A 26,091-nucleotide genomic window follows, 5' to 3' on the forward strand; every position below is an offset into this window, starting at 1 on the left:
TGGATAGAAAGTGCAAGGTAGCTAAGGAAGAATGGCTGAAGGAGAAGTGCAAGGATGTCGAAGGTTGTATGATCCTGGGAAAGGTAGATGCTGCAAACAGGAAAATCTTTTTGCTAATTTTTTTTTTTTTTTTTTTTTTTTGCTAATTGCCTTACGTTGCACCGACACAGATAGGTCTTATGGCGACGATGGGAGAGGGAAGGGCTAGGAGTTGGAAGGAAGCGGCCGTGGCCTTAATTAAGGTACAGCCCCAGCATTTGCCTGGTGTGAAAATGGGAAACCATGGAAAACCATTTTCAGGGCTGCTGACAGTGGGGTTCGAACCTACTATAACAGGAAAATCAAGGAAACCTTTGGAGAAAGGAAATCTAGGTGTATGAATATTAAGAGCTCAGAAGGAAAACCACTTCTAGGAAAAGAAGACAAAGCAGAAAGATGGCAGGAGCACATCCAACAGTTGTATCAAGGTAAAGATGTAGATAATTTGGTTCTGGAACATGAAGAGGCTGTTGATGCTGATGAAATGGTAGACCCAATTTTGAGGTGAGAGTTTGATAGAGCTGTGAGTGACGTAAATAGGAACAAGGCACCTGGAATTGATAACATTCCCTCTGAATTGCTGACTGCCTTAGGAGAAACCAGCATGGCAAGGTTATTTCATTTAGTGTCCAAGATGTATGAGACAGGAGAAGTCCCATCCGATTTTCGGCAGAATGTTGTTATACCTATTTCCAAGAAAGCCGGTGCTGACAGGTGTGAAAACTACCGCACCATTAGTTTAGTATCTCATGCCTGCAAAATTTTAACACGTATTATTTACAGAAGAATGGAAAAACAACTTGAAGCTGAGTTGGGAGAAGATCAATTTGGCTTCAGAAGAAATGTAGGAATTACAACAAAATTAAATTCTTTTCAAGGTCCACCTATTCAATACAATGACGTTTTATTGTGATTTAATCACATGTCAAATAGTCAAATGGTACCAGTTTCGGCATCTATGTGCCATCATCAGCCTTGGGTACAAATTAAAACAAGATATACATTCCTAAAACATCTAAAACACATTTTAACACATTATAAAATAACATACAATTAATGTGGTGATACATGAAATACGATAAAATTATGATACAATTGGTATGATATAAAATTCTTAAAATTCCGGCTGTTCGTTACATAATTCAGTCTGTGTGCATCCGGGTGAATTTTTACAGTTGTATGCTGTCTATGTGAATGACATTTGTTCCTTTAGATATTAGGTGGTTCCAGGGAAGTTTACTTTGATCATGTAAGATCGCGATGTATTTAGAGATGACTTCCCACTTCAATTTGAACCTGAAGAAGAAATTAGCTAAGTTAGATGTTGGAAGCAATGTATGGAAGTTACTGGAAACATTAGAATCGTTAAATGATGATTGACTCACCTTGAGCAGCATGTGAACGTGTTGTTACACAGACGGAGCCGGACGAAGTGTGTGAGCAACGGTAAAGGAGGCTAGGGGAAGGCGAGGGGAAGGAAGGAGGCGGAGCGCTTGCGGGGGAATGGAACTAAGGCGGGGCGGAAGGATGGGGTAGTGGGGGTAATTGACGGGAGTGTGTATTCCGGATTACTTGGAAAATCGAACTGTTTTTCGATAGTTTGGTATTTTTAAGCCAATCGATTAAAAGATCAAAAAGAATATTGGGTTTCTCGTAAATCTCATTTAAATTATAATTGGGGTTAAAATATTGGTCGCAGTTGATGTAACAACTTTCAATGATATTCATTGTGGGTCCCTTGTTTACTGTTTGAAGAACTTCCATATCTTGTTCAATGTCGGTAAATTTGTGATTAGTGTCGTGCATATGTACACCCATGGCGGAGAACTTATTGTGTCTCATCGCGTTGACGTGTTCCGAATATCTAATCATAAAATTGCGTCCTGTTTGACCTATGTAGGAGCTGCTGCATTCATTGCATTTTAGTCTATATATTCCAGATTTGGAGTAGATACTGGGGGTATTGATTGATGCAGAGTTGTGTAAAATTTCGGAAGTTCTATTGTTAGTTTTGAATAAAATTCTTACGTTATGTTTTCTGAAAAGGTTGGTGATTTTGTGGACGTCATTATTATAAGTGAAGGTGGTTGAAATATGAGTTTTTTCTTTTTCTTTTATGAGTTTAGTTTTAGGCCGGTACCTATATTTGTTTATTATTTGTTCTATAAACTGCCTGTTGTACCCATTGAACTTAGCAATTGCCCTTATGGTATTAAGTTCATTATTAAGATCTTTCTTTGCCATGGGTATGGCGAAAGCTCGATATACCATGCTATTGTATGCTGCACGTTTGTGCATTATGGGATGTATGGAATCTTTGTGTATAGTGTTAGCAGTTTGTGTAGGTTTCCTGTATATTTTGTAAGACAGGCCAGATGTATTTCTAATGATAGTTATATCTAGAAAATTGATTGCTTTATTGGTTTCTGATTCTAGTGTGAATTTAATGTATGGGTCAATATTATTCAAGTCTTGAAGAGTGGATTCCGCGTTCTTGATTGATTCATCCATAATGACGAATGTGTCGTCCACATATCTAGCCCACATGAGAATATTTGGAAAGTTGTCATTCACATAGACAGCATACAACTGTAAAAATTCACCCGGATGCACACAGACTGAATTATGTAACGAACAGCCGGAATTTTAAGAATTTTATATCATACCAATTGTATCATAATTTTATCGTATTTCATGTATCACCACATTAATTGTATGTTATTTTATAATGTGTTAAAATGTGTTTTAGATGTTTTAGGAATGTATATCTTGTTTTAATTTGTACCCAAGGCTGATGATGGCACATAGATGCCGAAACTGGTACCATTTGACTATTTGACATGTGATTAAATCACAATAAAACGTCATTGTATTGAATAGGTGGACCTTGAAAAGAATTTAATTTTGTTGTAATCCCACTTCAATACGGAACCAATGAAATTCATAACTATAAGTGAAACGGCCTACCAGGCAAAGAGAAAGGCCTATCAATATATGGGCCTAAAAATCAAAGTTGCAAAATTAGGCAAAGATATCAATTTCCTGAAGCAATGTATTACACATGATTTAACACCTAATTTTTTGAAAGGAACAATTAAAAAACATCGTTACGCACCACATTTGATCAAAACTCAACAAAAAACGAACAAGATTTGGCTGAAAAACGAAATTTGTTTTTTACATAAGAAAAAATCCTTCTTAAATAATAAATTGTATGAAACTCACCTTGAAGCAGCTCATCTGCTTTCTATAGCACAATGGAACATATTTCAAAGTCAAATTGACAATAAATTGTTTGATATGCTTTCGCAAAAACAGCTTACTTTAGATAGAAAATTAAACATTTTAAAAAAGAAGAAACAAACGTTTTCACTTGAAAATCAACCTAAAGAAATCAATTTGACAAAAAATTTAATTGAGAAATTTCATCCCCCTGTAGTTAACCTTTCCAATGTAAACTTTAATAAAGAAGAAATCGCCATTTTATCAAAAGGCCCTAACCAAAACTGGCCTAACATGAATAAAATAAACATAATGACTAACATGATTATAGAATCAGAAGCTACAATAAACAAAATGCCTTTGGAGAAACAAGACGATATTAGATTCGAAATAAAAAGAAAACTAGATAGGATAGGCACAGTTGAAAACGTAAGTAGGAAAACTATTTCCATTAACGCTAATGACGACAAATTTACCTCTGAACACAAGCAAATCAGAGAACTTAAAAGTAAAATAAAACATAATGACTTAATAATTACAAAGGCAGATAAAGGTAAAGCTACTGTCTTAATGAATAAAACTGATTATGTATCCAAAACTAAAGAATTTTTCAACAACAACACATTTAAAATAATCAAGAAAGATCCTACCCAAAAAATCCAGAGGCAACTAAAGCAAACTTTAAAGAACTTAACATTTCTTTTTACAGACCATGAAAAATCTAAACTGATAACCATGAATCCAGGCCTTCCTACAGTTAAAGCCCTTCCGAAAATTCACAAACCTAATATTCCTATCCGACCCATTATCAACTACAGACCCAGTCCACTCTACAAAGCATCCCAATTCATTCAAAATTTTCTAACAAAAAAAATTATCACTTTCTCTCCAACAAATCCATTAAAAACACTACTGAACTGATTGAGAAATTAAAGGTATTAAACCTACAACCTAACCACTCCCTCCACTCCTTTGACATAGAAAATATGTACCCGAGCATACCAATTTCTAAACTTCCAAAAATCATTGAAAATAATCTAAATAAATATAGTTCTCTTAGCAAACTAGAAATACAAGATTTCATTCAGCTTCTAGACCTGGTCATCAATAATAATTTCTTTGTTTTCGACAAAATTATATATCAACAGAATGGACTGGCGATGGGATCACCTTCATCAGGAATTTTGGCTAATATTTATTTAGATAACTTAGAACATACAAAAATCAATAATAACAACTTTCCAAATATTCTCATGTGGGCTAGATATGTGGACGACACATTCGTCATTATGGATGAATCAATCAAGAACGCGGAATCCACTCTTCAAGACTTGAATAATATTGACCCATACATTAAATTCACACTAGAATCAGAAACCAATAAAGCAATCAATTTTCTAGATATAACTATCATTAGAAATACATCTGGCCTGTCTTACAAAATATACAGGAAACCTACACAAACTGCTAACACTATACACAAAGATTCCATACATCCCATAATGCACAAACGTGCAACATACAATAGCATGGTATATCGAGCTTTCGCCATACCCATGGCAAAGAAAGATCTTAATAATGAACTTAATACCATAAGGGCAATTGCTAAGTTCAATGGGTACAACAGGCAGTTTATAGAACAAATAATAAACAAATATAGGTACCGGCCTAAAACTAAACTCATAAAAGAAAAAGAAAAAACTCATATTTCAACCACCTTCACTTATAATAATGACGTCCACAAAATCACCAACCTTTTCAGAAAACATAACGTAAGAATTTTATTCAAAACTAACAATAGAACTTCCGAAATTTTACACAACTCTGCATCAATCAATACCCCCAGTATCTACTCCAAATCTGGAATATATAGACTAAAATGCAATGAATGCAGCAGCTCCTACATAGGTCAAACAGGACGCAATTTTATGATTAGATATTCGGAACACGTCAACGCGATGAGACACAATAAGTTCTCCGCCATGGGTGTACATATGCACGACACTAATCACAAATTTACCGACATTGAACAAGATATGGAAGTTCTTCAAACAGTAAACAAGGGACCCACAATGAATATCATTGAAAGTTGTTACATCAACTGCGACCAATATTTTAACCCCAATTATAATTTAAATGAGATTTACGAGAAACCCAATATTCTTTTTGATCTTTTAATCGATTGGCTTAAAAATACCAAACTATCGAAAAACAGTTCGATTTTCCAAGTAATCCGGAATACACACTCCCGTCAATTACCCCCACTACCCCATCCTTCCGCCCCGCCTTAGTTCCATTCCCCCGCAAGCGCTCCGCCTCCTTCCTTCCCCTCGCCTTCCCCTAGCCTCCTTTACCGTTGCTCACACACTTCGTCCGGCTCCGTCTGTGTAACAACACGTTCACATGCTGCTCAAGGTGAGTCAATCATCATTTAACGATTCTAATGTTTCCAGTAACTTCCATACATTGCTTCCAACATCTAACTTAGCTAATTTCTTCTTCAGGTTCAAATTGAAGTGGGAAGTCATCTCTAAATACATCGCGATCTTACATGATCAAAGTAAACTTCCCTGGAACCACCTAATATCTAAAGGAACAAATGTCATTCACATAGACAGCATACAACTGTAAAAATTCACCCGGATGCACACAGACTGAATTATGTAACGAACAGCCGGAATTTTAAGAATTTTATATCATACCAATTGTATCATAATTTTATCGTATTTCATGTATCACCACATTAATTGTATGTTATTTTATAATGTGTTAAAATGTGTTTTAGATGTTTTAGGAATGTATATCTTGTTTTAATTTGTACCCAAGGCTGATGATGGCACATAGATGCCGAAACTGGTACCATTTGACTATTTGACATGTGATTAAATCACAATAAAACGTCATTGTATTGAATAGGTGGACCTTGAAAAGAATTTAATTTTGTTGTAATCCCACTTCAATACGGAACCAATGAAATTCATAACTATAAGTGAAATGTAGGAACACGTGAAGCAATCATGACTTTACGTCTGATCTTAGAGGATCGAATCAAGAAGGACAAGCCCACGTACATGGCATTCGTAGATCTAGAGAAGGCATTCGATAATGTTCATTGGACCAAGCTATTTAAGATTCTGAAGATGACTGGATCAGATACCGAGAACGAAGAATTATCTACAATATAAAAATCAGTCTGCAGTTATAAGAATCGAGGGCTTTGAAAAAGAAGCAGCAATCCAGAAAGGAGTGAAGCAAGGCTGCAGTTTGTACCCCCTCCTTTTCTATGTTTACATAGAACATGCAGTAAAGGAAATCAAGGAGAAATTTGGAAAGGGAATCACAGTCCAAGGAGAGGAAATCAAAACCTTGAGATTTGCCAATGATATTGTTATTGTCACAGGTGAACAATATAGTCGTAGTGGAAAGTGTTTTTGAAGACTATTTGTAAAGTATGATATAATATTTTATCCGTAATGACCTAACCTGTACTGTGTAATATTTGTAACATATGTATTTGTAAATAGTAGATTTCTATTCCGTACTTACTGGAAGTATCTAGAAAATTGTTGAACAGGGTGTGTGCCTTTTGTGGGCTATGTTTTCTAGAAGGAATTTTCTAACTATTCTGGAAATGGAAGATTCGCGAACGTGTGTATTCGAGAATGTTAGTTAAAGTTCGCGACGGAAGTAGGAATTGTGATTGGTGAACCTAGGAGGAGATGGGCAGACGCATGCATTCTGATTGGCTACTCCAAGGCCAGAGTTTTCCTATATATAGTGAGCGAGGCTGCGTTCGCAATAATTCGGTCTTGTCTTGGCCTGATCTGCCTTTAGTCTGTGTTGGTCTGCGTCGTGTGCTACGCCTCGCTTCCGGGATGGGCCACCCTCGGGTAAGCACTCTTACTTTCCGTTCCGGTTAAAATTTCCGTAATGTTCGGTTGCTATTTTGTATAGGAGCCTGCCCTAGGCTAACCTAGATTCGCCAAATTAATTATACGACGCCTTAGCTTCTGCTGGGGTTCCCTGTTTGTTTTCGAGGCATTCCCATTCCTTATTTCACCAGATATGTAGATTGTAATTTAATACATTTACCTTGGGGTTTGCCTCTGGTAGTTCGGTGTCACTTGATGTACGAGTTTAGGAGAATACGTTCACTTCACTGTATATTGTAATTGCGTTTAACCTACTAACTTGCATTGTACTACTGGATTTGTAACTAGTTGTATGTTTGGTTTGAAGTTTGAAACTCGTAGTGAAGCCCATTATCAAGGAACTTCTAAGATATGTGTATCACGGAGCTTATAGTTCGTAAGTTGTAATTTGGTGGATTTTTGTTTGGAATGTATTTGTAAAATTTCACTTGTAAATAATATTTTTCAAATTTAAGGATCACTGCGATTCATTTCGGAATCTGCAATCTAAGCCATGTCCATGCCCTCGGTAGGTCCTGCCTCTTTCCACTTTTCCTGTTTTATTATCCACTAGTTGGCCCTACTGATATTTCGTATTATATTTCGTTGGCTGAGATCCGCGTAGGCCAGCTGATGTTTCTCAGAGTGTATAGTGTTTTCCGATAGTGTGTAGTTGCTCTTACTTCCCTCCTTTATTGTGTTTAGTACTCGTTTTGCTGTAACCACCTTAGTAAAGGTAACACTGGTAGCAGAGACAAGCGCTGGGTTGCCGACGAAGTAAAGTGAACAATGATCATACCTAACCTAAAAAAGTTGTGGTTCGTATATCGCTTGAAATCTTGTTTCTACCTGTCAGGATGGCTCGTGCTGTTCCTAATCCTTTCCATTAAAGGAAGGCAGAACTGATTTACGAGTTAAAAATTCACAAAATTAATTCAACAGGCAATGTCAGAGATGACACTAACCTGTTGAAGCAGTCCCTTGACCTACCTATAACCATACCTGAGTTAACTACATACGAGTTGCGTGAGTCTTTGGCCGTGATTAAAGATAGGTTACCTGAATTTAACGCCATTCTTGTGTCCTTTAGTGCTTCTAAGCCCTCGCATGGCCAATTAGCGCGGGTTAAGGGGCAGTTATTACATTATTTAGACAGGATTAAGGATTTGTTGTCTATCGAATTGCCGGAAGTTGAGTGGCAGAAATGTCAAACCATACTAGAACAATTTTCCAGAGTTTTCGACAGAATCAGTGGTTTGCTTGAAGGCAATAAGTTAAATTACACGGTTTCTGAAATTTAAGTGTCTATCCCATCTGAAATGAGTGACAGTGTTATTTCTGGTGATGCATCCGTTGCTGCTTAAGTGTGCAATCCGACACCTAGTGCTGGTGTTAGGCCTATTCAGGAGTCTGAGGTGAATGATTCTGACCTGGGATCTTCTGTTTCATTATCTGGAACTCGGACACCTGTAAGTCATTCTAATGATATATCTCTTTTGCATGGTGGTACCCGTACAAGTTTTCCTGTGGTTCCTTCTAATTCTGTTGTGGCTCAGTGTTTGCCCTCTATTATTAATCAACCCGGTTCTGATGCAATGGTGCAAAACCACCCCCCTGTCTTAGTACCACCGGTATCAAGTTGCATAACCTCTACACAACCGGCTAATGCCCAAATGGTCTCTCAGGTTATTGAGAACCTTTCTCAAATGAGGTTATCTGCCCCCGTAACATTGCAGGATAACGTTAGTCCTAACCTATCCTGTACTCTGTCCTTTTCACAAGGGCACCTGAATCAAAGGTACAAGGCCTCACTAAACCCTCTGGACTATTCTAAGCCTTCCCAAGCACCCCCTACACCTGTTTTTCCCCAGATTTTCTCCAATCTGCCTCACCCGTTGACCACTGTGTTTAAGGGTATCTCTAAATTTTCAGTTAACTCCGTTGATGAAGTTATTTCCTTCCTTCGCTTTCTAACCAAGTTCAAGGATCAGGCAATAGTGTATAATCTCAGTAACGACAACGTATTTCAAATTCTATACCCGTATGTCTCTGGAGCCCTTTCTGGGCATACTGTCAGGGCCATTTCGGAAAGATGGTCTATAGATCAGTTTCATGCCCATGTGCTTGAATATTTCATTCCTGCTCGTGCCCTGTCTGCATTAGTGCAGAAGCACAATTTCAGAGTACAACATCTCAATGAGTCATTATCTGAATATGTCCAAGACATTAAGCTCCAAGCTAAGATTTTCCGGCTCCACTATTCAGAGGCTCAGATGGTTGCCAACATAATTGAAGGTCTCGCCCCGAACTATAGATCATATCTGGCTCTTTCACCCCGACCAGCAATGTTCGCCCAGTTGGAAGCAATTACAGTGTCCGCTGAAGGCATTCGATATGCTGACCAGCTATGCCATGCATTAGCCCCACCTCCTGTAAGCATGCCCTCTCCTCAGGATTCTAAAACCACCCCGTCACCTGCTTCCAACTCATGTAATCCTCGTTCGTGCTTCAATTGTGGCTCCACGGCTCATCTCAAACGGGATTGTCCCAAGGCTGGGACATTAGGCAATGCGAAACCTGCCATGGGTAGAGGCTCTTCCATCAATTCTTCTTGCCATAACTGTGGATCAACTAGGCATTTCTCTAGGCAGTGCCCACGTAACATTTCTGGCTCTGGACCCCCAGGCCATAGTAGTGCTAGATGACTAACCGCCAGTTCTGATGGTAAATCCCAAAACATGGCTTCTTGTCTTGTCGATCATGACTGCACCTTGGTTGATTTATTTAATTCTGAGGCTAATGATTGTTCCCAGTCTGACCCTGGTGTTCATTTCTTGCAATCTTGTAGGATTTCTGCCATACCTTCTTGGAAACTACCATATTTATGCATAGAGGTAAATAATGAACCTGTCTGTGCGTTACTACACTCTGGGAGTAGTGTCAGCTTCACGAGTGAGACCTGGTACGATTCTATGAAAACTGTTTGCAAGTTACCTACATTACAACCCGTGTCCTTAACCTGCCATACTGCTAATTCTAATTCGTTGAACATTGTAGGATCACTAGAGGTCAAGATTAGAGTCCGTGATTTCACGTGGAAAATGCCAGTACTAGTGGCAAAGGATTTATCCTGCCAATTCATATTGGGTGCAAATTTTATTGTTAAAACAGGCATGATTTTGGACCTCCAGTTTAACAGATTCCATTTTAAATTTTGTGCAAGAACCTTTGAGCTGTGTGATCGCTCCCCTATTATGCCTTCACTGTTCCTGAAGATTCTGATGAACCCAACGCTTTTGATTTTAATCACTTACCCGAAGAGCAGGCCAACCAACTTAGGAAACTCTGCGATAAGTTCCCTGAGGTCTTCACCGACAGGTTAGGTGTCACCAATGTAATAGAATACAAAATTGAGGTTACGGATAACATACCTGTTCACTCTCCACTGTACCGGTTGTCACCTCCCAAAATGAAAGCCCTGAAGGCTATCATTGATCAAATGCTCGCTGATGGAGTGATACGCCCGTCCAAGTCAGCCTATTCTTCTCCCATGTTTCTGGTCCCTAAACCGCAAGGTGGTTATCGGCCTGTAGTCGACTATCGGATGTTGAACCGTAAGGTAGTCCTCCAATTTGTCCCACTTCCTGATTTGCACTCTTGTTTTTCTTGGTTCGCTAATGCAAAAATTTTCACCACCTTCGATTTAAATCAGGCTTATTACCAGATACCCCTTGCTGAAGAATCCAAGCATCTCACTGCATTTGCAACCGATTGGAACCTATATGAATTCGAATGTGTCCCTTTTGGTCTGGCGACTGGAGCGGCCGTCCTTACACGGTTACTAGATTATGTCTTATCGGGCGTCATCAGCTATTACCTTGATGATCTCGTAATTTTTAGTGAAACCTTCGAGGAAGACCTACTTCATCTCAAGGAAGTGCTTGAAAGACTGCGTAAAGCAGGTCTAACCCTCAAGGCATCCAAGGTTTCCTTCGCACAACCCCAGATGTCCTTCTTAGGACACATTGTGTCGGGGAGGGGTGTCTCAATCGATCAGTCTCGTACTGCCACCATCCAGAATTTCCCCCCTCCAAAGGACGTCAAGGCTGTAGCCAGATTCATTGGCATGGTTAATTTCTTTTGCAAATTCATTCCCAATTTTGCTGAACGTGCAGCCCCATTACATGCTTTGAGAAGAAAGGATGCCAAATTTGTGTGGGGTGATGCCCAACGTGAAGTCTTCATGGACTTGAAATCTGCCTTATGTAACGCTCCTGTACTGGCTATGCCAGACTATTCTAAACGCTTCATCCTTCAGACGGACGCCTCTTCCTCAGGCATATCTGGAGTTCTTCTACAGGAATTTCAAGAAGGGCGTCGTCCTATTTCTTATGCTTCACATGCCCTGAATCCTGCCGAGTGAAATTATTCCATTTATGAGTTTGGAAGCCTTGGCTGTTGTCTTCTCTTTAGAACGCATCAGAATGTACCTGGAACATCTTCCTTTCGATCTGGAAACTGATAATCAAGCGTTGAGCTGGGTACTGGCCAAGCTGCGAAAGACCGGTCGTCTAGCACGTTGGGCAGTGCACATCTCAGCTTTCCAATTTCAAGCCCGCCACATTCGTGGCACGGAAAACGTTGTGGCTGATGGCCTCAGTAGGATGTTCAATCCAGGCAGTTCTGACCCTCAATCAGAGCCAACCGACTCATCTCCCAAACAAGTATCAGCTTTTGTCAATGTAGTTCTCACCGGCTCTCCCTTCCTTTTCAAGGATATATCCAAACATCAAGAGGACGATGCTGAGTTAAAAGGGATTATCGACAGGATTAAATCCGGTGAACATGTTAAACCCTATATTCTTAAGAATGGTGTCCTGTGTTGTCCTGCTCGCGGTCGTCGAGACCCCAAAATTGTAGTCCCAACTAACCTGGTCCCGGCTCTGTTCAAATATTTTCATGAATCCCCAGTGGGCGGTCATTTGGGTGTTTTCAAAACAAGAGAGAAGATTCGTAACCACTTCATTTGGAAATACATGGATAGTGAGATTCGTACACTTGTCAAGTCCTGTAAGATTTGTAACATCAGCAAACCTGCCCCGAATACTCATCTAGGTCTCTTGTCTTCTGAGCAAGCTTCTTGCCCAATGGAAAGACTGTTCATAGACTATACCGGGCCCTTCCCGAGATCTCGGAATGGTCATAGATTCATACTTGTGTGTGTTGACGCTTTTTCGCGTTTTACGTGGCTGTTCCCCACTCGGATGGCTAACGCCAACACCACCATCTCGTGCTTGACACAGATATTCGCCTCGTTTGGACCCTGTCAATTCTTGGTAAGTGATAACGCAAGAGCCTTTACTTCTGCCCAGTTCTGGAATTTCTGTTTTGATCTATCCATTGCTCATGTAACCACTACCCCGTATTACCCAAAGCCCAATTATGCTGAGAGAGTGAATCGTAACCTGCGATCTGCCCTCATCGCTTATCACTCCTCAGACCACTCCAAGTGGGATTCCTCACTAAATTGGTTGTCATTTGCATTTAACACTGCTGTCCATGAAAGCCACAAGCAAACCCCTGCTTTGTTAATGTTGGTTTTTACTCCAAATTCTCCTCTATCTAACCTATGGTCAATTAATGATCTTCTGCCCGACGATGCCAGCTCAGAAAAGATCCGAGCTAATTGGCACCGTGCATGAAAGAACTTGAAGGTTTATTACGCTAAGGTCCAGCGTAATTACAACCACGGGCGAAGGCCGCACGAGCTCTCTGTGGGTGACCAGGTGTTTATTAAAACACATCCCGTCAGTAGTGCTGCGGACCATGTTATCAGTAAGTTGGCCCCCAGATTTTGAGGTCCCTGCACCATATTAAAGTTCCTTACCCCGGTGACATTATTGGTGAGCAATCCCGAAAGGAAAAGGATCAGCAGAATCCATCTCTCCCAGGTCAAGGTACCTTAAGTCTGGTAGGGAAGGGTAAATACCATTGTTGGTGACCATGTAGATTTAGTTGCAAGTTATTTGCAAGAATTTAGTTATAAAATAATTTTATTGTAAGGTTATTTATAAGGTTTTAGTTATAAGATAATAAGTTTGGTTGTAAGTTAGTTGTAAGTAATTGTGAAGATGAATACTTTAGCTATCCTCTACTGTAATGGATTTAGTATTATAAGTTAGGTATGTTTTAGTTTAGGGTCACTCCTTGGAATTTGTTCCCCTCACTTTCAGGTTTAGGGTAAACTCCTATAGTTTCCTTTCATCCCCATTTTAACCTTGTAAGATGTATTATAAATACCAGTGCTTACCCCGGGGCTAGTGCCCTAATATCCCTGGTATGCGAGGGAGAGTCCCTACTGCATACTTATTAAGCCACCCTTTGGGTGTGTAGTTGCTCTTACTTCCCTCCTTTATTGTGTTCAGTACTAGTTTTGGTGTAACCACCTTAGTAAAGGTAACAGTTATTTTATCTGAGACTGCAGAAGATCTCGAGAAGTTGCTGAATGGTATGGATGAAGTCTTGCGTAAGGAGTACAAGATGAAAATAAATAAGTCCAAAACAAAAGTAATGGAGTGCAGTCGAACGAAGGCAGGTGATGCAGGAAATATTAGATTAGGAAATAAAGTCTTAAAGGAAGTAGATGAATATCGTTACTTGGGTAGTAAAATAACTAACGATGGCAGGAGTAAGGAGGACATAAAATGTAGACTAGCACAAGCAAGGAGCTGCTATCCTGCAATCCTTGTTCCCAAGCCTTCTCAGTCAAATGTTTATATTATTTTCATATCACTACGCTTTTGCTGAATTTCACCCAGAACGAATTGTGCTGCTTTCCTCTGAACATTTTTCTAGTTCTTGAATAAAGTAATCCTGGTAGAGGTCCCACATACTGGAACCATACTTTTAAATGGGGTCTTACCAGCAACTTACACGCCCTCTTCTTTACATCTTCATCATTTTTTGTCGCACTAACATACTGAAGGTTTTCAACAACTCAAGGATGGGAAGAGGCTAGTAATGGGAAGGTAGCAGCCACAGCCTTAATTAAGATACAGCTCTAGAATTTGGCTGGTGTGAAAATGGGAAACTATACAAACCATCTTTAGGACTGCAAACAGTGAGATTTGAACCCGGAATCTCCCGAATGCAAGCTCACAGTGATGCGAACCTAACCGCACGACCAACCTGGTCAGTCCTCTACATCCCCTAAATACACTCATAACCACAAGAAGATATATGTAACCATTATTTACTACCTTATGAATGCGGATTACCCCAGTGATGATATTTCCTTATATTAACACCTAGATACTTACAATGATTCCCATGAGGTACTTTCACCCTATCAACACAGTAATTAAAATGGAAGGGACTTTTCCTCTTGGTGAAACTTACAACCTGACTTTTCCACCACATTTACCATCAGACCGTTGTCAGTTGTCCATCTCACAACTTCGTCAAGGTCTTTCTGCAGTCGCTCACAATCCTGTAAGTTATTTATTGCTGTATACAGTATAATATCATGTGCAAAAAGCCTCTCTGTGATTCCATTTCTTTCCTCACATCATATCTATATATATAGAAGAAAATGCAAAGGTCAAATATTACTGCTCTATGGGACCTCCATCTCTATCACTGTAAGATCAGATAATGCTTCACCTACTGTGATACAGTATTTCTTGATATGGTTTAGTAGTAGCAGCAGCAGCAGTAATTTGTGAGCATTGCAACAATAAATTAAGAATTTTAAATCTATATTTATCACCATATTGTGATGGAAATCCCCCCCCCCCCCACACACACATTTGACAGTTTAAACACCACATCATGATAGATGAAACAAAGATTATGAAGGCTTGAACAAAAGCAAATATAACTGCAAAATGATAACAATTCAAACAACTCAAACAACAGTTTATGGCATTCACTAATGTTCAAATGTTGTCCTTCAATGGACTAACACTAGGCTATCACAATTCAGTACCTACAAGGGAACTATCAATATGGTCATATCGAAACCTTTTTAAAGGAAAAACAAAGTATCCTCCTAATTCAATACAAATCATAATTCCATCATTAGATGGAGCAATAAAATTCAAACATGTTTTGACTCGTTTGAGCCATCTTCAGCGAAATAAGGGGTGGGGTTAAAGTAATCTACATAATACAAGCTAAAAATGTGCTAAAACATAATGAAGGAACAAAAGAAAAAAACAAGAGACATGACGGAAATAAAAACAATATACAATATTTACATCAGTAGATGGAGCAATAAAAAACTTGCTGAGACAAATTCAGAGAAAAAAGGTTAATGTAAAACATAATTGAATCCAAAAAGTGTGCTGAAACTAAGAATAAAAGAAAATAAATGATACAGACAGAAATGAAACAAAAAGTGCTAATGGTGAGGTTATGGACTTCTTAGTCTAAAAATTTTACTTTGATAAACAATTAAAAAATCAAGACTAAATCACTGTTGAAAATTCAAGCTGACAGTCTGACTTTGTAGAAACACCATCACCACGAATGGTTAGGAAGGGAGCAAAAAAGCTTGAGAAGCCAAGTTTGAGAGGAGACAACGTACCAGGTGAAATGTGTGTGATAAGTGATTTAAAACGCCGAAGAATTTAAAGTTTTAGAACAGCAGCATTCTCAGTTTCTTGATCCCGTTCTCAAAGATTGTTTCTAATGTCGGCTAGGTGTATTTGCCTTATTTTAAATGGTCGGGAGAACAGCGACAAAATCGAGAAGTTGTGTTAGAGAAGTAACAGGTGTATGGTAAAATATAAGTGACCACAGTGGAAACTGTCAATGAAGTTCCAATCTGTAATGGAAAAAACGAGGTTGTGTAAGAAATTGGGCTGATAAGTAAAAATGTGAAATGGGTGAGAAGAAGTATTTAAAGTTAGGTGGTAGTCCTCTCGAACCGGCCTGGCTTTATCAGAATTAATGGTTCCGTTCGTACAATTGAGTCTATTGAGCGACAATGAAATACCGCTGAGAGGATAAGGGGACCATAAGAAACCAATGTACAAGAATTTAGCTGTCATTTTGAGCTGTAAGATCCTGAAATCAACATGGAAATGTCTAATAAGATTGCAAGTGTTAGCATATAGCTGGACGTAGACAGCCCTGGTGACCAGCTGAGGCGAACGCGTTACCTTGAGCTTTCTGTGCCAGGCAGTTGACACATGTAACTTTGAGAGAGCAGCCTGAATATGGCTAATTTTCTAGAGTATGAATTACGTTATTTGCATGGGAAAGGTATCTCTTCTTCCCGTGAAATAACTTTGGAAGAAAGGGAGATGGGTCGCCATGTGATTGAACTAATTGAAAATCATCCTATGGATTCCAGCATTGTCTCAGAATTGTGTCTGGAGATAAATAGTGAAAGAGACAATTGAAGCAGCAACACCTCTTCTGCATCATCTGAAAGAGAAGACAGCACACCATTGCCAGGTATGCGACTCCGCAGTCACTAACAAATCTACCAGTTCAAGCTATGCTTCCAGTCCACTGAAGAAAGTGAAACACATGGTAGATCATGCATACGAGAGGAAAGCTGTAAATTTATGGTTAAATACGGAGGGTAACAAGCCACTTTCATTAACCATTGTTCACAAAAATTGCATGGAGACATCAGTACAACAACTGTACTTGTGGAATCCATGTCAGTAACTCCGTTGGACACACAAAATTGATGTATAAAAATTTATTTTCTCTCTTTGCAGAAGCAAGAAGGTTGAAGAAAATTGTTTGCGATGAAGATCTGCGACTGTGGGCCTTGGATATTTCAAGAGAGATTTCAAGGGAACGAAGTAATTTCAGCGCCTCTACTGGTTAGCCAAGTTGCTTCAAGAAAAAGTACCAAATCAAAATAGAAAAATCATGAAATTTGTATCCCGTGTGTATCTGCAAGGAGACGAGAAAAAAGATACGGTTGCAAAGAAATCTGTGGAAGCAGCTACAGATCGATTTTTTGATTACACTCTTTCTTCAATATAAATTACAGATCAGAGTGGTTTTGTGCACAAACTGAAAGTGATAAGGACTCTATCGTTTGCTGGTGAGAAACATACAGAAGCAGTTGCTCAATCAGTTAATGTATTCACCCATTTGTACACAGTTATGCCTACTGTTAGTATGGCCAGTCCTCTCTTCCGGAAATTATTTGCTGTACCACAGGAGGCAACTGGTTAGTATGGCCGGTACTCTTTTCCTGAAATTATTTACTGTACCACAGGAGGCAACTGGAACTTTTGGTCTGAGAGTTTTCAAAGAAATGTTTTGTACCAAAAACATAATTGTAACAGCCACAAAATCAGGGAAAATAAGAAAAAAGAAATTAAAATATTGGTTTAAAGAAGCTTTCTTCCCATTCACAGAAGAAGAGTGTTGCTACTATTAGATTCCTGGACTATTTATAGTGATAAATGCTGCCTCGAGGACATTGGCAGCAGTATATTAATTCTCCAGATTTCTCCTGGCACTACAGGGAAAATGCAGCCCTTGGATAAGTTTTTTGCCATTTAATAGACATTGTGCCCGCTTGTGAAGACTTCCGGTCTGATGTTTATCAGAGGAACAGCATACTGAAAATGCAATCGTTCATTCATTTTCAATTTTATTCCCTGGGGTTCAAAAACATAATTAAAAATTCACAGTTCGCAACCAATTACACAATGGAGAAACTTCCAATGTTCAAAGCGATTGCAAAATATTGCCTTAAAAAATGTAAAGAAAACTATCAAGAACAATATGGCCTTAAAGTGCATAATCGTTACGTGTGGTGCCAAAAACATTTGTTTTTTTATCATGCGATTAACACACCTTATTTATATTTCACATTTGTTCCCTAACATTAAGGTGACCTTAGAGTTCGGTAAACTGCCAGTTCGTTCTCTGTTCTCTCTCTCTCCAGTACAACTGCAACTTCCTACACTGTGCGCCGCACCAGCAAGATGCAAGAGTTGTCCAGTGGCTGGGTTGCCACATGGATTTTAAATCAAGATTTCGACCCCTTCCACTTGAAAATGGAAGCAAAATTTTTGTACATTTCTATTTTATGGTCTCATCTTCTCAGCAAAATTGAATTGTCAGTTTTGATATGACCTTATCAATAGTTCCCTTGTTAGAAATGATCTGGAACGCAAGCAAGCAAGCAGTTTTACGTTAGTGCTGATATCATGATCACAGCCACAGGACTTCCAGTTTTATGTGAAATCCAAACTTCAGGGATGTGATTTTTCATTTTAAAAATCCCAGGTGCATTGGCTGGGATTTGAACAGTGCCACCTTAGGAGCTACTTGTCTATGGCTATCATCCACCCTCTCCTCTCAACCCCCACAACATGGATGAAGCTTGTTTTCATGCATTTAGATGGCCGGTCTTAAGCTGTCAGCAAGGAGTTCCAGGCAGTGCTCGTCAAATAGTGAGCATCGCGCTTGGTACAGTGACGACCACGGCTTGCACGGTACACGCATGTTAACTTATTTCTCACTGAAGTGGAAGGTTGAGCTTTCGAATTATATACCTTGATCACCATTTTGATAGTGTTTTGTTCACTGAAATTCAAGTGATGTCTGCTATCTAGCACCTACTCTGCACACTTCTTGCATTATAACTTTTCTATATCCTCACTTGGTTTTGGTTTGGTTATATCCCCACTGGGAAGAACCAGATTGTCAACAGTCATAAATTCCACCTATTCAGGGCTTTCTTGCAAAGTTTTTTCCAACCTTTTTCCGTATCAGTCGCTGTCTTGCATTACCTCTGTCTTGGGTGGAGACGGCTTCTACAAGTAAGTGCGGTTTATCGAACATGGAAGTGGAGGATGTTTTAGGAGAAATGATGAGGGGTTCTGATGAAAGTTTGTTAGATTCAGATGGCGATTTGAGTGATGTGGATGACATTGCTGTACACAGTCCTTGGTTCCGAATCTGATACAAGTAACAGTGCACAGAATGGCTAATAGATTTTGATGGGCAAACATCTCTAATTACGTGCATCAAATAGAACAGTTTATAGCGAATCCAGGGCCTCAGAACGAAGCAGTTAGGGAATGTGATGGTGTGAAGGAGGTTTCTGCATTGAGGGATGTTACAAGACATTTCAAACCAAACACAATGATTAAGGTATGATAGCATCATATTTTCTAAAGGATTTTTTGTAAACATGCATATGGCGAAGAAGCCGTGATCTTAATTAAGGTACAGCTCCACCATTTGCCTGGTGAGAAAATGGGAAACCAGGGAAAACCATCTTCAGTGCTGCTGACGGTGGAATTCGAACCTACCATCTCCCAAATGCAAGGTCACAGCTACGCAACCCTAACTGCATGGCCAATTTGCTCAGTCAGTAATTCACTTTTTAACAAGAATGTATTAAATTAAAAAACAAAATTACAAACTCACCAGGCTCACCCAAGTTGTCTGCAAGTTCAAGCCTTAACTCTGGCCTGGGAGGAGGTAATTTCATTGAGATGGGCACAAAAGGGACTGCACATGGCATTGGTCCAGGCCGCTGCAAGACAAATTCCTGATATATTAAGAATAATCAGTAACATACATATTTCTATTTCAAAATACTAGGTGCAAGCATTAATGACATATGGGAAATGGCCAATACCAGTGTACTTACAGTGCAGTATTGCTTAACTAGGTAGGTAGGGGTGTACAGGAACAAGTGCAGAACATAAGATTATTAAAATCATGCAGATAATATTCTTACTTTATGAGTGATAATTCTCTAATTGTTTATATATAGACTTCATATGCCACTAATGCTTTCACCTACTGTAATTTTGTACAATGTTTTGTTATAATTGCAGTATCTATCTCAGCAAGACCTTTAAGATTTAATAAGAGAAACTAAATGCATTAAGAAAATACACACCATTTTTATACCTTTTTTAATAATGTTTTTTACAAGTATGTTGTAGTATAATATTTATATTTAACCTGTGCGTTTGACAGACTGAAGAGCTTTTAAGTTACATTTAACGGAGTACTAAATACATGATAAACTGATCTTGAAAACAATATTCTTTAACCCATGGGTAAATAATGCAAGTAACGAGCTCAAATTATTATTATTATTATGACTCGTGAGTATGGCTATGAAGTGTTTACATCCATTTAGTATTAGTATTGTTTACGTCATATGTACATATGATACGATCGTATTATTTGTGAGGTTATGTCATGAAACATGTGCTATATGTAGATATTTATATGAGTTTAGTTATTATAAGAACCTTGTAATCAATAGTATATAATTTTTTATTACCTGTAGATATGTGTAATCCACTACAGTATTGTGCAACACTCTGTAATATCCAGAATAACACTAGGTAAGACGAAAACGATATAGAACCTTTCTTCCAATTGTAACTATGTATTAGGCACTCTAGAATTTACTAGAAGATATGTTGTGACATATCCTTCTAGAAGCCTGACCAAGCGACATATATAAGGAACCGGTCACGATGGTGGAGGAGTTATTGTTTTGTTGGAGTTGTTTTCGTGAGTATGTGTTGCTTTTAGGCCGACATGCTAATGTAAGCAGTCAACTGTTTCAAGGTTGCAATCTCCATGTGCTCTGTGATAGTTATTACAGATAGTGGTTTGTTGATGTGTGTTTTGTTTGTGATGGCAGTTGATTAGGTTATGTGTGATTAAGGTTTAAATAATTAACATACATACATACATACATACATAATCATTATAGACTGTGTTATGCCTTTCAGCGTTCAGTCTGCAAGCCTCTGTGAATTTGCTAAACGTCGCCACAATCCTCGATTTGCAACTAGTGTTGTGGCCTCATTTAGTTCTATACCTCTTATCTTTAAATCGTTAGAAACTCAGTCTAACCATCGTTGTCTTGGTCTACCTCTACTTCTCTTACCTTCCACAACAGTCCATTATTCTCCTAGGTAACCTATCCTCCTCCATTCGCCTCACGACCCCACCACCGAAGCCGGTGTTGCGTACAGTTTCATCCATCGAGATCATTCCTAAATTAGCCTTTATCTCCTCATTCCGAGTAACCTCCTGCCATTGTTCCATCTGTTTGTACCAGCAATCATTCTTGCTACTTTCATGTCTGTTACTTCTAACTTATGAATAAGATATCCTGAGTCCACCCAGCTTTCGCTCCCGTAAAGCAAAGTTGGTCTGAAAACAGTCCGATGTAAAGATAGTTTCGCCTGGGAGCTGACTTCCTTCTTACAGAATACTGCTGATCACAACTGCGAGTTCACTGCATTAGCTTTATGACACCTTGATTCTACCTCAGTTACGATATTACCATCCTGGGAGAACACACGACCTAAATACTTGAAATCATCGACCTGTTCTAGCTTTGTATCACCAATCTGACATTCAATTCTGTGGAATTTCTTACCTACTAACATCAATTCAGTCACAAGTAACTAATCTCATTTTGTTCCGCATTGAAGATACAATAAGTAAAATTCTTTCTTGAATAAAATTATTGTGTACACCTATTCAATACAAGTATATTTTATAGTGATTAAATTATATATGAAATATAAATACTAGTTAGAGACATGTTTCGCCCTGGTTTTGGGCATCTTCAGCCTAATACTAATCTTAAGGTCAAGTCTTAAATCTATTAACATTGGAACTTAATACTAAACTTAAATTAATATCAAATACTAAATACAATGGTTTTATGCTTATTACATATTTACATAGTTTACAATATGTACATTAACTAAATGCCAGAATTTGTGAAAAAGGAAGCAATAAAATATTTTATTTTACAATGACTAGTTCAGACGTCTGGATGAAAGTTTATGTAAATGTGTACGTATTGGCTAGAGATTGATCACAGCGTGAATTGAATTGGAGTATCTCCAACTGTTTGACTAGAGATTGATCACAGCGTGGATTGGGGCTTCTCCAACTTTATGGATGAACATTAGGTTGAAGGTTTTACAGCTGGTTCCCTCGAAGTTGGTTATGGTCATTATCATAAGTATATTGTTGCAAAACCGGAACTGTGGTTAAAGTCGATCGTGTTGAATTTGAATATTCCTTTAGAAAGAAGCATCAATACTTCATTAGGAGTAGTAAGGTTAGTCGTTCAGACGCAACCGGAACAGGTAGTTCCATCTAACATCGACAAGATATGTAAGTTCGTTCACTTTTATGCGGTGAACACTTTCACTTTACAATTATGATTATATTGGGCTCTACATTCACATTATAAATTCCTTTTTTCTCTTATTCAGTTACAGACATCTCATAATTCCTCCGAAGGTTGAACAACGCACCAATGGGGACATTAATCGACAATAATGGCACAATATTCAATAAATTTTATCAGATGACCAACAATGAACAATACCAACAACATGTTTCCAACATATATGCATACATGCTCCTTTCTAAAGGAACATTCAAATTCAACACGATCGACTTTAACCACGGTTCCGGTTTTGCAACAATATACTTATGATAATGACCATAACCACCTTTGAACGAACCAGCTGTAAAACCGTCAACCTAATGTTCATCCATAAAGTTGGAGAAGCCCCAATTCACGCTGCGATCAATCTATAGTCAAACAGTTGGAGATACTCCAACTCACGCTGTGATCAATCTCTAGCCAATATATATATATATTTGCATAAACATTCATCTAGACGTCTCAGACGTTTACTAGTCATTGTAAAATAAAATAATTTATTGCTTCCTTGTTCACAAATTCTGGCATTTAGTTAATGTACATATTGTAAACTATGTAAATATGTAATAAGCATAAAACCATTGTATTTAGTATTTGATATTAATTTAAGTTCAGTATTAAGTTCCAATGTTAATAGATTTAAGACCTGACCTTATATTAGTATTAGGCTGAAGATGCCCAAAACTAAGGCAAAACATGTCCTTATATATATTTATATTTCATGTAGAATTTAATCACTACAAAATATAATTGTATTGAATAGGTGGACACAATTATTTTATTGAAGAAAGAATTTTACTTATCAATTTAGTCTTCGAGAGGTTAATTTTCATACCATACTTATTGCACCTATTTTCAAGTTCCAAGATATTAGACTGCAGGCTTTCGGCACAATCTGCCATTAAGACCCAAGTCGTCAGGATAGGCCAGACTGCTTAGTACATTTCCACCTAACTGAATCCTGCCCTACTATTTTATACCATTCAGCAGATGATCCATATAAACAGCAAAGGTGAAAGATTACAGCCTTGTCTAACCCCTGTAAGTAAGCTGAACCAAGAACTCATTCTATCATCAATTCTCACTGAAGCCCAATTGTCATCATAAATGCCTTTGATTGATTTTAATAATCTACATTTAATTCCATAGTCCCCTAGTATAGCGAACATCTTTTCCCTTGGTACCCTGTCATATGCTTTCTCTAGATCTACGAAACATAAACACAACTACCTATTCCTCTCGTAGCATTTTTCAATTACCTGGCACATACTGAAAATCTAATTCTGACAGCCTCTGTGTGGTCTGAAACCACACTGGTTTTCACGCAACTTCCTCTCAACGATTGATCGCACCCTCCCTTCCAAGATGCCAGTGAATACTTTGCCCGGTCTACTAATCAATGAGAATACCTCGATAGTTGTTGCAATCCTTCCTGTTCCCTTGCTTATAGATAGGTGCAATTACTGCTTTTGTCCAATCTGAAGGTACCTTATCAACACTCCATGCTAATCTTACTACTCTATGAAGCCATTTCATCCCTGCCTTCCCACTATACTTCACCATTTCAGGTCTAATTTCATCTATTCCTGCTGCTTTATGACAATTGAGTTTATATAACATCCTTTCCACTTCCTCAAGCATAATTTCACCAACATCATTTACCTCCTCCCCATGAGCTTGGCTGCTCGCAACACCACCAGGATGATTTCCTTTTTACATTGAGAAGATGTTTAAAATATTCCCTCCACCTCTCCAGTGATTCCCTGGGATCTATTATAAGTTCACCTGAATTACTCAAAACACTGTTCATTTCCTTTTCCCCCTCCCTTCTTAAGATTCTTTATTACTGTCCAGGAAGGTTTCCCTGCTGCTTGACCTAGCCTTTCCAGGTTATTACCAAAATCTTCCCATGACTTCTTTTTGGATTCAACAACTATTTGTTTCGGTCTGTTTCTTTCATCTACGTACAAATCCCTGTCTGCCTCGGCCCTTGTTTGGAGTCACTTCTGATAAGCCTTCTTTTTGAGTTTACAAGCTGCTCTCACTTCATCTTTCCACCAAGATGTTCGCCTTTTCGCATCTTTACACACAGTTGTTCCTAGGTATTCCCTTGCTGTTTCTACTACAGCATCCCTGTATGCCACCCATTCACTATCTATATCCTGAACCTGCTTACTGTCTACTGTTCGAAACTTCTTGCTAATCATATCCATGTACTTCTGTCTAATTTCCTTGTCCTGGTGATTTTCTACCCTTATTCGTTTGCAGACAGATTTCACTTTCTCTACTCTAGGCCTAGAGATGCTTAGTTCACTACAGATCAGACAGTGGTCTGTATCATCGAAAAATCTCCAGAAAACTCGTACATTCCTAACAGATTTCCTGAATTCGAAGTCGGTTAAGATATAGTATATTATGGATCTGGTACCCCTAGCCTCCCATGTGTAGCGGTGAATAGCCTTATGCTTGAAGAATGTATTCTTAACTGCTAAACCCATACTAGCACAGAAGTTCAGCAAACACTTCTCATTCCCATTAGCTTCCATATCTGCCCCATATTTACCAATCACCCTTTCGTATCCTTCGGTTCTATTCCCAACTCTCGCATTGAAATCGCCCATTAGCACTATTCTATCCTTGCTGTTGACCCTGACCACGATGTCACTCAATGCTTCATAAAACTTGTCAACTTCATCCTCATCTGCACCCTCACATGGTGAATACACGGACACAATTCTTGTCCTAATTCCTCCAACTGACAAATCTACCCACATCATTCGCTTATTTACGAGCCTAACAGAAACTATGTTGTGTGCATTGGTATTCCTGATAAAGAGCCCTACCCCAGACTCTGCCCTTCCCTTTTTAAGACCCGTCAAGTACACTTTATAATCTCCCCTCTCTTCCTCGTTATCTCCCCTTACCAGAATATCACTCCTAGCACATCCAGATGTATCCTGTTTGCTGACTCAGCCAGTTCTACTTTCTTTCTACCATAAGCCCTATTAATACTGACAGCTCCCCATCGAATTCCATTTCATTTGCCAAGTTGTTTCCAAGGAGTCCCTCGCCTGTCAAATGGGAGTGGGACTCCGTTACTCCCATAGGTCCGAGGTTTGCTTAAAATCAGTGTATGCAAGTTGACAGCATTTTGTGTGCGTCTTTGTGGTTACATCAATAATCAGGTCTGTATTCTGTAGGAATGACAACAGAGAGAAAAATTAAAATAAAGGCGAGTTTGCAGTTGTGGTCAATACTACTTTATATGAAGTTTGTGGATAAAATTATCTTCCCACTGCCAATTTCAGACCAACTTTGATGATGATGCTTGCTGTTTAAAGGGGCCTAACATCCAGGACATCGGGCCCTAATGGTATGAAATGAGACCAAATGTTATGACAATTTAAAAATTCATAATTCTCCACCGACCAGAATTTGAAAACGTGAAGCCAAAGAATGAAAGGATGGATATGAAGTTAAAACAATCAGTGGATCTGACCCGCAATGCCTCACATTCCCAGAAACTAGCATTAAACAATAGTATTACTGACCAAGGGACTGCTTCTAAAGCACAATACTGAATCGATGATGCTTGTAGTCGAAACGGGTCCAAAATCCGGGTCATTGTCCCCTCATGATGGTACTTATCGCTAGGAAAGTAGAACCATGCTATTTGTCATGTTGCGGTACTAATCAAAAGTA

At 38.7% G+C, this 26,091-nt stretch overlaps 1 protein-coding gene across 3 annotated transcripts in view; it reads right to left on the bottom strand.

The window, feature by feature from the left end:
* LOC136864676 (activating transcription factor 7-interacting protein 1) overlaps window positions 1–26,091 on the bottom strand; it is a 251,456-nt gene that overhangs the window by 76,314 nt on the left and 149,051 nt on the right. For all 3 annotated transcript variants that reach the window (XM_068226381.1, XM_067141985.2, XM_067141983.2), the window contains one exon: window positions 19,590–19,698. In XM_068226381.1, coding sequence (XP_068082482.1) covers window positions 19,590–19,698 — 109 coding nt within the window. The remainder of the gene's footprint in view (window positions 1–19,589; window positions 19,699–26,091) is intronic.

Source organism: Anabrus simplex, chromosome 2 (assembly GCF_040414725.1).
Source record: "Anabrus simplex isolate iqAnaSimp1 chromosome 2, ASM4041472v1, whole genome shotgun sequence".
Taxonomy (NCBI): domain Eukaryota; kingdom Metazoa; phylum Arthropoda; class Insecta; order Orthoptera; family Tettigoniidae; genus Anabrus; species Anabrus simplex.